The sequence below is a fragment of the Spermophilus citellus genome, assembly GCF_964194105.1.
Source record: "Spermophilus citellus genome assembly, chromosome: 6".
Taxonomy (NCBI): Eukaryota; Metazoa; Chordata; class Mammalia; order Rodentia; family Sciuridae; genus Spermophilus; species Spermophilus citellus.
In genome coordinates, this window is record NC_138187.1 from 83,880,340 (window position 1) to 83,895,458 (window position 15,119).

Sequence of the window (15,119 nt, forward strand, 5' to 3'; positions counted from 1 at the left end):
TCTGCTTGGGAGCCTCCAACCAAGGCAGAGCCTCCCAGGACAGCAGATAAGTTCCCTCACCTGAGCAACACAGGGTGACCACAAGATGGAAGCTCCCAACTGGTAAGCAAATCCCATTCTTTAGGCAGGCCATGAGGGTCACAAACAGTATAGACATCTCAAGCCAGAGAGGCAGAAGATGCTGCGCTCTTACTGCCTTTCTCAGAAATGGTTTGTGAATGAATGTATGTATGTTTTGATGGATGGATGAAGGAATGGATGAATGAATGAGTGCTATGCCTCTGGCTGACTCTACCAGCCTCTAGCCTCCTCCCCGGCATAAACATTATTTCCACTCCTTAATTCTAGTCCAATCCCTTGTGATTTTCAAGATCACTTTCCCATCTAACTCTCCAAGCTCATTCTAACAAACTCTTTTAACCTAATCCATAAATGTCTATTAACACTTAATTTCTTAAATTTGAGAAAAATGGTCCTCCTGAAGGCATCAGTCTTTCCAATGAAGTTCATCACATGATAGGGTCCAACACCTATCTGTTTAAAAATTAAGTCAGGATCTGTTCCTTGTGTACCTATAACATGTAGCATGCTTCATATCCATTTTTTTTTCTTTTTTTTTTTTTTTTTTTTTTTTTTTGCAACAAAACTTCACCATAAGCTGAAAAGGCAGGTACTGTTATCCCAACTTCAATGAAAAAACTCAATGTAACTCTTCCCAGGTCTCACAATCCCTAAGTAGCACAGGTAGGATTTGAACTAATTAAAGTTGGTGCTGCTTTTCTTCTGCTGATCTTTTCATTTTCTCAACAAACATTTCCTAAGCACATCAGGGTCTCTCCTCAGCTAGGTGCTGTGTGTCCGTGAGACCTGCTCTGCTGGGATGTGAGGATGCCTCCTCAACACAGGCCTGACTCAGGTCTTTGCTGGTAAGACCCACAGGGACCACCGGGCTGTTTAGCTGCAGTTCCAATTCCTAACTAGGGGTCACATGGCCTGTGAGCCAGAACACAATAGGGAAGAAGCAAGCAGAGGTAGCAAAATCACCAACTACAGGCTCTGAGTTCTCTCTGGAGCCCATTCTGTCCTCAGGTGCTCATCTCACAACACCTGCAAAGCCAATTGCCCAGGACACAGGGATGTAACAGTGACAGGCACAGGCAAACCTGGCAGAGATGGGTCTTCTCTAATAACCATCACTGGTTACTGAGGCAGGGCTTCCTTAAGTTTCCTCTCAGCGTCCTCACAGACCACACCACAGGAAGGGACTTGGCCAAAGCCCCAGTGGTCTGGATGCAGTCAAGAATAACTGTGGGTCGGGCTGGGGATGTGGCTCAAGTGGTAGCGCACTCTCCTAGCATGCATGAGGCCCTGGGTTCGATTCTTGGCACTACTTAAAAAGTAAAATAAAGATATTGTGTCCACCTAAAAAACTAAAAAATAAATATTAAAAAAAAAGAATAACTGTGGGATCTCAGGCAGATCCCTCGATCTCAAAACACCTGGATTCAATGGTTCACACAAACGAGAAACTGGGTCCAGCTGGTCTACACTGGAGTTGGACCCCACCATAAAATCATAAGACTGAGTTGATTCCGAAGACTGTTCTACAAGAGGTTGGCTTCAGGCTTCAGGTGTCTGTGGTTCGGCAGAAGAAAGGGCCATGTATGGAAGAGTATTTACTTTCTACACCAAGCAACAGAGAAGCCAGTTTCCCGTGACTTGTCCTAACCAGAGAAAGTCAGCCACACTCGGATAGGAATATTTTTTATCTCCTTTTTCTCACATATATAATTAGCTCTCTGGAATTCTGTTGAGCAGGGTCTCATCTCGACACCAGGTTCTATCAGTCACACTGTTAACTCTGGGAATGTGTCTGGAGGTGGTGATGAGGGTAGAGATGGTGACCATGACAGTGACCTAAGCCATCAGCACAACCACCACTTAATAAAATCAGACACCCACAGTGCTCAGCAAAGACTGCCCACTCCAGTATCCACAGCCAATGTTCAACCTGTGCTCAGTGGTTCAACCCTAATAGTTGGCAAAATACTGAAACGCCAACAGTATTAAAATCAGTAATATCCACAGGCCCATCTTACCCTAGGGGGGCACTCCCATTGCTGACCCTTTGGGCACCCTCTGAGATCTCTCTACAGCTCCCACCCCAGAAGGATAGCCCAGGGTCCATCCAGCCAATCAGTTCATCCTTAACATCCTTGGCATGCCATGGTTTAAGAGTGTTTCCTAGAATTCATAGGCAGAAACTTAATCCACAAAGTCACATGTTAATAGTATTTGGAAGTAGGGACTTTGAGTAGTAGTTAGAATTAGACAAGGTCATGAGGGTAATTAGGATTATATGAGGTCATGAGGGTGGAGCTCCCATGATTGAATAGTGGCTTTATGACACGTGGCTTTATGTGTCATCATTCGATGTCTTGTGCTGCCTTGGGACTTTACAAAGATTCTCCATCAGCAAGAAGGCCCTCACCAGAGGCCAAACACATGCTGGCATCACTTCTTAGATTTCCAGAATAGTGATATATTAAATAAACTTCTTTCCTTTATAAACTATACGGTCTGTAGTATCCAGTTATAGCAACAGAAAACAGACTTAGACAATATTTTTCAAATTCTCTACAAGGATGACAGGTTGCTCTTAAAATTTCTTTAAAAAGTTTCTCTTTATGTTAACAATCACTTGAAACCTGAGAATGAAAACATTAGGACACCTGAATGGGGCTGTATAAAATATAAGATAAAATCTTAGGGGCTATGTTGACGTATGTAGATTCAAGGTCCACATAAGACCCAACTTCTGTGGGACTCCTACCCAAAAGATGATAATTAGGTTTCGAAGACTGGTCATGATGCTAACATTTATAAGAAAGAATTTTGGGGGCGGTGGGGCTGGGATCAAGCCCAAGGCCTTGCACATGCTAGGCAAGCACTCTACCACTGAGCTGCACCCCCAGCCCCAAGAAAGGAATATTTTTAAAGCTGTCTTCTTCGTAAGATAATAATACCTTCTGTTTGTGTCTGGCCTCAATATACACCTGCATCACACGTGCCTTATCTCATTAGGGACTTATCAATGTAAGCAGGTGTAATTCAGGTGTAACTATTTCCTTTTGACAGAAAGGTAATCAAGATCCAGAGAGGATAAGATTGAGATTCTGGTTCCTCAGTGGAAGAGCCAGAAGTAAGATTCAGGGGTGTGCTGGAGCCCCCTTATCCCAGCTCATGATAGCCTAATTCATGGGTTTCCCAAGTAGGTTGTTAAACCATGGGGGGCTTGAAATCCACCCACTCCAGTGGGAGTATTTACACCATGGGCACCAGCAAGTAATACAAATCAGGGCTTCCCTCCTGCCTGGGTGGGTTTATGGCACACAGAGGCTCCAGTGGTCTCCTGGTCATATTATGATACAACCACAGAACAGTGGGGTTTGGGTCTTTCTCTCCTTTTTTTAACAGTCAGTGGTTCTCTATTCCATCGGCTCCATTAACCAGCTTGTTAGCCACACGAGATAGGAAGATAACCACTGCATTGGAGTCAGAAGACTCCTAAATCTCTACCTGCCACTTAGCAACATTTTAACCTGAGTCATTTAACCTCTCTGACCCTCCATTTTCTTATCTGTAAAACGAGGGAAATAATTGCAGCTCACTCACAGGCTTATTGGAGGAATCGTGGATGGAAAAACCACTTTGCAAACTGCAAAAACACACCATACAGCTGTGGAAAACAACATGGTGCTTCCTCAAAATATCCAATGGAACTACCACACGACCCAGCAAGTCCACTTCTGGATATACACTCAAAGAACCAAAAGCAAGGTCTCCAAGAGACATCTAACTGCTCATGCTCTTAGCAGCATTATTCACAATAGCCAAGAGATCAAAGCATATCCATGTCACATCCATTGACAAATGGATGAGCAAAGTGTGGTTCACCATGCCACATGAATTGGAAGGGGTTGGCCTCAAAAAGCTAGGAAATTCTGACCCCTGCTATAAGACGGATGAACTCTGAAGACAAGCTAAGTGAAATAGGCCAGACACAAAAAGACAATATTCAGTTTTATGTATTTTTTTAACCATGATCTTTAAAAAAAGAAAGAAAGAAAGAACACTCAAATATGAGATCTTCTAGAACATTATATCCCAGTTGTCGAAAAGAACCAAAGGACCCAGCAGCTCAGGAGGCTGAGGCAAGAGGATCATGAGTTGAAGGCCAGCCTCAGCAACTCAGTGGGGTCTTAAGCAACTTAGTAAGACCCTGTCTCAAAATAAAAAGGACCAGGGATGTGGCTCAGTGGTTAAACTCCTCTGAAGTGGTTGAACTCCTCTGAGTTCAATCTGCAGTATCAAATAGAAAAAAGAAAGAACTAAAGAGCCCCAGAAGGCCAACATTTTTTTTTTTAAATCATTACTAGGACCGCAAACTCCAGTTTTATCAGCCATTCTAGCATAGTCATAAAGAATCCAAGGAATATATCCTTGTAGATTATTGCCAAACTCAGGAAGTCCCTTACTGATACACAAGGTTTGTTCCAAGAGTTCATTTTATGTTTCTGTTGGAATTTGAGGCATATTCTGACAGAAGTGATAGTTTTCCTTGTCTATAGGATTGCACTCAGGCCTAGAGGGGCCCTATCCATGGGATGACTGAATATTGGCCCTGACACTCCTGGCCTGGCCCTGGGAGCCCCTGAGCTGGGGGAGGAGGAAGAGCAGGGTAAACCTCAGGGACAGCCCTGGGCAGAGGTGCTGCCCTTAAAATCTCTTACACAGTGAATGACTGGCAGGCTTTCAACCTACTGCAAGAGATTTGTAAAAAGTTTTAAGGCAAATCCCAAGAAGTCATTTTGTTTTCAAGATTGAGGAGGTTTCAGCCTGTATGTGGACAGCTGTTTGGGGTCAGACACTGCCCTGCCAGTCACTCAGGGAGACCACCTGACTGTACAGCTCTCCTCTTTCTTCCACCCCAAGTTTCTAAAACTATGAAGGTTTGGGGTTTGGGATTGGTTGGTTTGTTTTCCTTTTTCTTTTTTCTTTTCCTGCTGAGTACTGTGGGCCTTGGTGGAAGGAGACAGAGTTGTGGGGGGAGGCACACAAGATTGTCACTTGAAAATCAGGTGTTTACCACAAGAATGGGAAGTTCTACTCCACGTATGTATGATATGTCAAAGTACATTCTATAGACAAATATCACTAAAAAGAATAATTTTTTTAAAAAAAGAAAAATAATACTTCGTGCTCAGACCACTAAAATCAATTTAAAAAAAAGAAAAAGAAAAGGAAATCAGGTTTTATTTAATACAGTACCTTCAGATACAGGCCAAATCCAATTTATCATAAAACCAGTTTCGATGATCTGTGTTCACAGTCATGAAAGACAGAGAAACAGCCTTTCAACAAATAGAATATTAACTACTTTCACTTTAAGACCTTGGTTCCCCTGTTCACCCTGTTACAGAGGTTCCAAAAATCAAGACCCACACACTGGCCACCAAAAGGGCTGAAGTGGAACAGTCAAGAAGAGGGATAATGCCCCATCTGGAAATCAGCTCAAGCGTCATCCTTGTATGCTGTGACCTGGGAAATTAAAGGCTTTTGAGACCTTCTCCCACCTTTCACCCAAACCTCCCCTATGAAGAGACTGGGATGGAGCTCAAGGGCTGACCCAGGGTAGACAATTGCCCTACCCAGCTACACCCTGCACCCCAGGAGATTTTAAAATAAATGATTACATGTGCTCATGTGGTACACACACACACACACACACACACACACACACACACACACTGCCATTCTCAAACCCCCGAACATTAAAATAAACTCAGCACATGGAAATCCCGAACGACATGACTCCACGATGGGAAGACACTGACCTGAGTCATCTCATCCAGCTATGATTTGCAAGAAGGAACAAAGCAGAAACGTTGAAGCAATTCTGCAAAAAAAAAAAAAGAAAAGCAGGAGCAGAGGCCGAGGGTGGTGGGAAGACCACCAGTTCAGGTGGAGAGGGACAGACTTCCTGCACAGCTTAGGAGCCATTCGAGGGTCAGAGGGACAAAGCTGATGAGCTAACTAGAGGAAGGGAGGAACCTGCGACGTGGAGCAAACTAGGTCAACTCCAGCACACACGAGTGGCCCAGAGGACGTGTCAGGCCGAGTCTTGGGTTAATGCTGGCACCACGAGAACTAATCACCTCCTGTTGGGAGCAAATGTTGAATGGTGCAGTGTACCCTCTGAATCTGTGCAAATGGCCTCTGAAGAGCAGGGACTCATGGGAGGGGACTGGCATTCACAGAACACAGACTCACATGCCAAGCTCTATCCCACAACCCTTAGATTAGGTCCCAGGGTTCTCGTGTTTTACCCCCGAGGCCATGGAGCTGAGAAAGGTAAAAATAATTCCTCCAAAGCCACACAGCTAGGAAGCAGTAGATCCAGCCAGGATCTACCTGCACCCATTCCCATGCACCCTCGGAGCCTGGATAGTTAGCTCCTCACTGTGCTCCTCAATTGTTCTTCTCCAGACAAATGCAGACCTGTTTACGGTTGCTGAAATCAATTTTTTAAGAGGTCCCATTTGCATCACCCTGCATATTTGCAACAAGAGCTTCCAAAAATCAATTTCTGACACACAGTGACAGATTCTTCCTCACTGGTACTGGCCCTGAATATTCTTGTGTAGTCAACTTACAGTTTGATGACATTTACTGTTTATGTGCCAGGAACCTCTGTAAATCACTGAATCCTTATATCAATCCCACATGGAAATGATCTCTATGAAAATCTTAACTCAGAAAGATTAAGGAACGTATCCAGGAACACACAGCTATGAATGGTAGTACTGGACTTAGCTTTCAAGTCTATTTCTTGTCTCCCCTGCCTGGCCCATCTTAAAGGTTTATCTTCAAGATTTGGTATACACCAGGAGACAGAAGACCTGTATTTCTGAGTCCTGCTGAAATACCAGGGAAAACAACACAAAGCACACAGCCAATACCTGAAGACATTGAATGAACATGGTCTGCCACAGAACGAACTTGACCTGCAACATCTATTTGGAGGTTACCCTTGCTTCTGACTGCAGCCTGAATAATCCATACATTGCAAAGTAACTCTTAAAAAAATAAAGTGGAATGTAATAAAAACTAACCCAGAGAAAAAGTGATCTTCCAACCTCACAGAAAGTCAAAGTGCATAACCAACACAGACTGAGAGAAAAATGATGTTGGCATCTCTCCCAGAGTTCATGTGTCCTCCTGGTTTAACTACATAAATGCTGGAATTGGCCATAGTGAGGAAAGAAACCAGGATCCACTAGGCTTGTGGTGGCTACCCATAGGCAGTTCCTTCATTAATTAAAGGAAGGTGTCCCCAGTGAGCTTTAGGCTCCTTCATGAGGTTCCCTCCCATGAAATCCGACATGCTGCCAGGATGGGTCTGCCACCCTCAGGCAAGCTGACCAATACTGTGACACTTCCCCGCTGGACCAATGCCTAAGCCCTCCCAGAGGAGAGAGGAGAAGCAGGAGGAGAGAGAGATTGAAGGGGATTTAAAGAGATTTATTTGGGGGAAAGGAAAGATTAAAGGGATTTATGGAGACCCAGCCAAAGAAAAACTCAACAAGTTAACCCCTGAAATCCTCCCAACAGGACAACAAATGTCCCCCGTGGCACCAGCCAAGCCTGATTATCATCCATTCAGATGCCAAGTTTGAACCAGACACTGTACTTGAGACCACTCCTTATTAGCCCCTCTAGGAACAAGCTTATCCCCCAAGTCCCATTCCCAGACCCCCCTGTCTTCATCGATAAGGACACTACAGCCGATCGTCTTTTCCCAGTCAAGAAAAATGTTTGACTTTTTCTTTCCAAATACAGAACAGTCTACCAAAGACAGGGGGCGTACTATTGTCCATTGAATGTTTGGGTTTTGCGTTCCTCAGTCAAGTGAGAGAGTTACAGGTTATGGGCCCGCCTGTCAAAGAGATCTAACCCTTCCTATTGATATAATTTCAAAGCATAAAACTGTATTTTCACACAGATATTGTACTTGTGTGAAGGTCTTCCTGCTAAATCCCCAGCCTGTCACAGACTCCCACTGTGACAGAAGAGGTAGTACCTGGAAACTCCTTCCCAGAACATCATTCTAAAAATGCTAGAGGTCATCACCAGGACAGTCCAGAAGCCTACAGGGCACATGCTTGCCCTGGAAACTAGTCTTGCCTTCCCCTTCCCTTTAATTTTAGAGATGAAGAAGCTGAGACAAGGAGAAGGTACTGTGGGCAAATGGCCAATCAGAGTCACCAGGCAGGCAGAAGAGTTGCTCAAAAAAATCTCTGGAAATAGTGAACAAAACCACCAATGGTATGTACCTACCAGTTCTCCCAACCCCAGATCCTTGGAGAACCCCATGTCCAACCCACTAGTCTCTCCTATTGGTTCTACCTTCAACATTCCCATCTAGAATCCAACCACTCATCACCTCCGATTCTAAAAAGCCATTATCCCTCCTCTGGATCACAGTAGTGGCCTCCACACTTCCACTCTTGAGCCCAGGCCATCTGTCTAAGACCAGGAACCCCAGGGAAGATGAAAAACCTAAGTCGGATCAAGTTTTTCTTCTGCTTAAATCCCTACAGAGCTCCCAATTTCTCTTGAAACAGGAGCCAAAGTCTACTCTTCACTTTCAAGGCCTTTCCTCAACTCTGCCCCTCCTCCACCCACTCCTCACTCACCCCGACATCTCCCACCCCCAGGTCCCACTATCCTTCCCCTGGAGCCTCAGCTCTAGCCACAGTAGTCCTCAGAGTTCCCAGGCATGCTCCTGCCTCAGACACCTGCCCTTTCCTCTGACTGGAACTTTCTACCTTTAGCTATCCCACAGGTCCTTCAGATCTTAATTCCAATGATAGCTTCTCAGCAAGGCCTTTCCTGGCTACCCGACCTCAATCTGCTACCACCCCCAACCCCACAAATGCTCTCCCTAACTCATTTTCTCCCTAATGTGCACATCACAAAACACACTGTCTACTTCACTTCTTCTTTCTTTTATCTCTTGGCTCCTAAAACCAGAAGGGAAGTCCAGGAGAGCAAGCATCCTCTCCTGCTGGTTCAAGGAGATATCCCCATGCTTAGAATACAGGAGGCGTTCAAGAGATATTTTCAAGTATATTTGAGGCTCAATTTATATCATGCCTCCAAACAAGAAGTCCAAACTGATAGCAAATAATGCTACTGGGTTACCTTAGGATAGAAATCTAAGGTTCCTGGCCCTATTTTTCTCTTAGTAATATTCTTTCAAATGCTTCTCACAGACACTAAAATTCTGAGTAATCTCAGAATAAATACCATTAAATCAACCAGCCAAATACACGAACCACCTCAAGAAGCTTTGCATTCGTTCCCCCTCCTACTTACACACACACCCCATAAAAGAGAAATGAGTCTGTTTCCCATCTGGGCTTTCAGACAAATCAATCACCTGTGTGTTCAACAGGTGTATTTATTGACCAATTTCAGAATAAGCACTTTAGGAATGAGGCAGGTGGGGAAAGACAGTGTTTGCCCCATAGAAAAGTCAGCTTATTCTCTTCCTGAATAAGCCAGCAGGCCCTTCTCTAATGAAAAATAGAACCCACTGCCACTAACACTACACCAGATAAGGCAGCTGATATGGGGCTGTTTCAATACACTACCTGCACAGTCCTAAAAATGCACCTCCAAACAGAAACAGCCGCACCTAGCCACACAAGAGAAGCCCCTGAGGAGCAACTGCAAGCACCTTCCCGACACAGGTGAACCCCAATATTTTAGGGTTGTCAAGGCACTTGAAAATCACCTAGTCTTCCCTTCCCCTTCCCTTTAATTTTAAAGATGAAGAAGCCGAGACAAGGTACTGTGGGCAGATGGCCAATCAGGCCACACAACCCCTAAGTGGCAAAGCCAGACCCAGGACCCAAGCTCAGATCTTCCACAACCAACCACCTACCGACAATAGTGAGTTCAACTTCAAATGGTCAGTCTATATGAAAAACATGTATTCATACCCTGCAAAGATGTGGGTATATTTTCTAGAACATGCTATTTTCCATACTCTAGGGGAAATGAGATATGTTGGGAAAGTCATTCTGTCTGTACCAGGTATTGAGGCCTTATCTAGTCACATGCATTTCATAGCCTGGGAATTGAAGAAGTGACTTTCATGAGTCTGGGCTACTTCACAGGTACCACACCAAAGCTTTCTTCCAATCCATACACTTCTCCAAATGGCATATATTAGGTTTCTGTTCTAATAGAAGTCACTGAATGCTATCTACAGCAGAGATGGCCCAAAGAGGCTCAGCAAATGCGCCAACAGAAATGTTTACCATTCCTAATTTGCTGTTACACAACATTTATTTGCTCTCACCGTGTGCCAAGGATCTGAAAACATGTTGTTGATTAATAAACAGTAATTAAGTCTCACCACCTAATTCAGAGCTCTGGTTAGGTTCTGGGATTCCCTTTTAAAGAAGGCCAAAGTGAAGGCCATGAGTTGAAAGGTTTTTTCCAAAGGCCTGACTCAGAGATGCATCAGCCGGCTCAGGCCCAGGCCACAAAGCCTGTTCCTTTCCCCTGTTATGCTCTTTGCTTCCTCAAGGTCTTTTCCACCCTCCTGGGCCAATCCTCACTTCCATTTCGGCCCCACTCTCCAGCAGCATCCCTCTAACCACACTGACCAAATGGCTTGACCCTTAGCTTCCAACAGTAAATGTTCTGCAAGGAAAGATACCTGGATGCAGCAGCCAAATATCAGATTACACAGGCTGGCAAGGTGAGCGCTCCTCGGGTTTTACAGTGCTTTATTTCAAAAGCGGTTTAACACTGTAAGCTGACAGCCTTGCTTCTTGGGGCTTTCCTGCCTTAGGATCTTACAGACATATGGTGAAGGTGTGACAAACAATGTGATTGGAACTGCAGAGGTATTTGGGAAATGGACTCCAATTACAATTGTTGATGCCTTTGACTCATGCCAGACTTCATTACAAATAGGATAAAAGACCAAACTCAAAACTCACTCAATGGGCTTGGGTTGTAGCTCAGTGGTAGAGTGCTTACCTAGCAAGGGTGAGACGCTGGGTTCAATCCTCAGCACCACATATAAATAAATAAAATAAAAATATTGTGTCCACTAGAAAAAAAAAAAAAAACACTCCAAAGGCATAGGAAATGACCTTCATATTAAGACTCAGGCCCAGGTCCCTAGACTTGACCCAGGTAAAATGGACATACTGAACTTGGGATCACTTCCAACAAATCCAAGGAGACAAAATGATGTTGATAATCTAAAAGCTTTGAAATTCTTACATATTTAGATAACAGGTTGTCCCTTATGTTTTACTTGCATTAATATTATAGTTATTTCTCAAATACTAAAGTTAAGTCATTTTTTTTCCTATGCTAGGAATCAACCCAGGACTTCATGCATGGGCTCTACCACTCACCCACATTCCCAGCCCAAGTCAAATTATTATTAAACATCTGCTAAAAGTGATTCAACTCCATATGGGTAATCAAGAGTTGCTCTGCCTAGCCCTGAATGTCAGTTCCACCACCTAATAGCTAACTCATATTTGCCAGGTCACTTAATCTCTCTGATGTCTCAGTTTTCTCAAACACAAATTGGGGATAATAGTAAATACCTACATTATAAGGTCACTGTGAGATTTAAATGAGTTAATACACACAAGGCATTTAGAATAAATGCCTGGTACTTGGTATCTTGTCACCCATGGTTACCATTACTATTATGTCATTGAGTAAAAAACATCTTGAACATTTTATTTCATTCTTCTAGGACCCCTGCCAGCACTACAGTGGGAAGTTTCTTTGCCAAGAATTATTTCCAAGGCAGAAGGTAACACTTTGGGGGGCCTAGAAGAAATCCATATCCAAAACTTACCAGAATGGGGTCAGAGTCCAGGAAGCTGTTTGGCCAGAGCTAAGTCCAGCACCAGAAGGCAACCACCCCTCCTTCCCAGAGGCAGAAGCCACCCGCAGTCATCCTCAAACAGCAGGCTACAGCAGGAGCCACTCAAGGGAGCCACAGCTCACTGAGCTTCAGCAGCCTGGCCACTGATCTGCCTGCCAGGAGACTGCAGGCAAAGGGGCCCAGGTGGGTAAAAGCCATTAAAGAGACACATTCACACATGATAGGACTCCACTCTCTCCAGTCCCCTCATCTTGATGTCACATAGTGAGTCTCTGGATAGCAAGCAAAAAGCACAATTCTAATTTCAGAGTGACTAGAGTTTCCCAGAGTCACAACCCCAAATGTGAATAAACCTTAATTAACCCCTTATCTTGGAAACCCCTCTTTATTAAAAACCTAAGCACTTTCTGATTTCATTTAGACAAAGATGGCAAGTCAGTGCCCACAGGTGCCCTCCCAAAATGCAGCAGCCACAGCACCTAGACTCTGTTCCAGTCCTTGGCACACTGGCTTCCCCAGGAATCTGAAACCTGGTTGGGAATGCCGCCTTCACAACTTCTCTCTGGGGGATCCACTGCAGATGTGGGGGTGGGGTGAGGAATATGACTAACAACTGCAGTGGACCCTGAGCTCACGGCAGAAGACAATGTGGGTATGAAAACAGGGTCTGGAAAGGCAAGCCAAACACAGAAACAGTAAGGGGTGGGGGGTTGAGGAGAGGCGGGGGAAGGAAGAACAGAAAAGAAGAGTACCACCCGGCGACACTGATTTATCCATGAAACACCTCTTTCCTGATTAAATCAACACTTCCCGACCCCCTACAAAATGTTCATTTCTTACAGCACGTGTATGAATATATATGCACTGACAGACACGGATGACAGCAGAAACGGAGCACATGGGGGTTGGGGGGACAACTTGAACTTCAGGCTCATTCAGCAGTGTCTGATTCTCTTTCACTATCAGCCCCTCTATGTAGAATCTGAAGCGCTCCAAAACAAAACAAAAACCAACTCATGGGCAGGAAAGGAACCGAGGCTGAACTGAGCAGCAGCACATGCTTGGAGCACTGATAACCATCGACTTCTGATTATTTCTGCTTTCTTGAGATGCAGCCACCAGCATCGGACTAAATGTAGTGCAGGAGAGAATCGCCCGGTACAGAGACATTCGCAGACCCTCCCATGGGGACACGCACCCCAGCGCGAGAGGCTGAGCCCGTGTGAAATGTACAATCACTCAGGTGAGGCTCTGCCCACATGTGACCCTGAACACTGCGAAATTCTTCCACAATCGCGAGGCCATCCAAAGTCTTGCCTACACCTAGTACGTGCAGATGTTAATTTCATGTGAATACATGATGTAAGGACAGAAATGGGAATTTTCTCGTGGCCACGACTCTCTCCATACACATGGTGAGTAAATGCACACAGCCAGTAAACAGCGATATCCACCATGCTCAGCCCACAGTCACGCGTGGGGAGAAAGAGGTGGCGAAGGCGGCGGTGGCAGAGGAAGTGGAAAGTCGCCCGCTCGCGTGGGCTGTCCTCCGAGAGCCCGAGCTCCCCCTCCCCCGCACAGGAGCTGTGCCACCTCTGGGGCGCAGACCCACGACGCGGAGGTCGCGCTGGGGGCTCCGCAGAGAACCGGACAATGAGGATGCCGTGACAAGCCGGGATCCTGCCGCGGTGGCGGTGGTGATGGCAGCCGGAGCTGCTTGTGCAGCCGACACCGCGGCCACCTCCACCCTCTTCTCCCCAGCGTCCACTTACGTCCCGAGGGTCTCCTTGAACTCGAAGATCTTCTTAATGTCTTCGGCTTGCTTTTTCCAGGATGAGCTGCTCTCGCCGTTCTCCCGGGCCATGGCAGACGAGCGCGGCGCGGCGCGGTGGGGCGGCCGGGGGCGCGCTGGGGAGGGGGCGCCGGGGGCGCGGCGCGGGCGCAGGGGCGCGCGGGGATGCCGGGCGCTAGGCGGGAGGCTCGGGGCCGCCGCAGAGCTTCCTCTTCTGCAGTTTCCTCTTTCGCTCTCGCCGCCGCCGCTGTCGCGGTCCCTCCCTGGCTCTTATTTCTGCTCGTTTCGGTCAGAGACTTCCTGCCGCCGCTGCTCGCCTGCTCCTTTGCCGCCGCCTGCCAGCTTCACTTTCTGCTACTTTCTTGCCTCCCTCCTGCTCCCTCCCCGCCTCCCGCCCCGCTTCCCCCCCCACCCCGCCTCCTCCCGCGGGCTCCCCGCCCTCCCCGCGCGCCCCGGCCGCCTCCCCGCCTCCCGCGCTACCGCCTTCGGGGATGTCCCGCTCCCCTCCCGGGGAGCGCCGTGCACTGGGCGCGGGGGCGCCGCACTTGGCAGCCAGGCCACACTCCCCCCCGCGGTCAAGCGCCCTGGAGCCGAGCAAGGGCAGGTGCGGGGACCCTGGCAGGTGCAAGGCGCTGGGGCGCTCGCGGGAGAGCCCTACTCCTGGAGGAGCTTTATTGTGGAGTCAAGACTGGGGGCACCCGGGCTTTCCCTCCTCCAGCGGGAGGGGGCGCCTTTGCGTGGCGCTCGGAAGCGCCGGGAGAGATGAGGGTGCTCAGCGGCCGGATACCGGGCGCCCAGGGCGGGGCGCCTTTTTCTCGCGCCCGGGACCAGCGGCCGGAGTCGACCAGGCCCGCTGACAGGCGGGTGGGCGGGGGCCGGTTGTTATGGCGACGGGCGGCGGCGGTGGGGATGGAGGCGTTGATGGGCGTGGACTCCGGCCCCGCGGCGCGGGCCAGCGCGGGCTCTCCCCGAGCTTGTCACTCCCCTCCCGACTTGCCGGCTAGAGCTAATTCGCATTGCACCAAATTCAGCCTCACGTCAATTTCGGTATCGCGGAGGAGAAAGCCTGGGAGTCTCGGGAACGGGCACGCGCAGGACGCGCCTGCCACTGCCTCGCAATCCCTTTGGAAGCAAAACTCCTGGGTTTATTTGGTGGCCGTGCCGCGGGTGGATGCGGGACAGCGCGGGCTGTCCTGGCCCAGGCCTGGAACAGCGAGCCTAGCTCACGGTTGTACTCTACTGGTTTCTCCCACTCGCCTCACGACACTCTGCGGACTCAGCACGAAGTGAATGTCTGCCCCACATCCTCCAAGAAGGAGGTCTGCCCCTACT

At 47.4% G+C, this 15,119-nt stretch overlaps 1 protein-coding gene across 5 annotated transcripts in view; it reads right to left on the minus strand.

Moving 5' to 3' along the window:
• CAMK1D (calcium/calmodulin dependent protein kinase ID) overlaps window positions 1-14,629 on the minus strand; it is a 406,117-nt gene extending 391,488 nt beyond the window's left edge. For all 5 annotated transcript variants that reach the window (XM_081298639.1, XM_081298641.1, XM_081298642.1 and 2 more), the window contains exon 1: window positions 13,768-14,629. In XM_081298639.1, coding sequence (XP_081154765.1) covers window positions 13,768-13,859 — 92 coding nt within the window. In that variant the 5' untranslated portion in view covers window positions 13,860-14,629. The remainder of the gene's footprint in view (window positions 1-13,767) is intronic.
• Window positions 14,630-15,119: the final 490 nt, after the last annotated feature.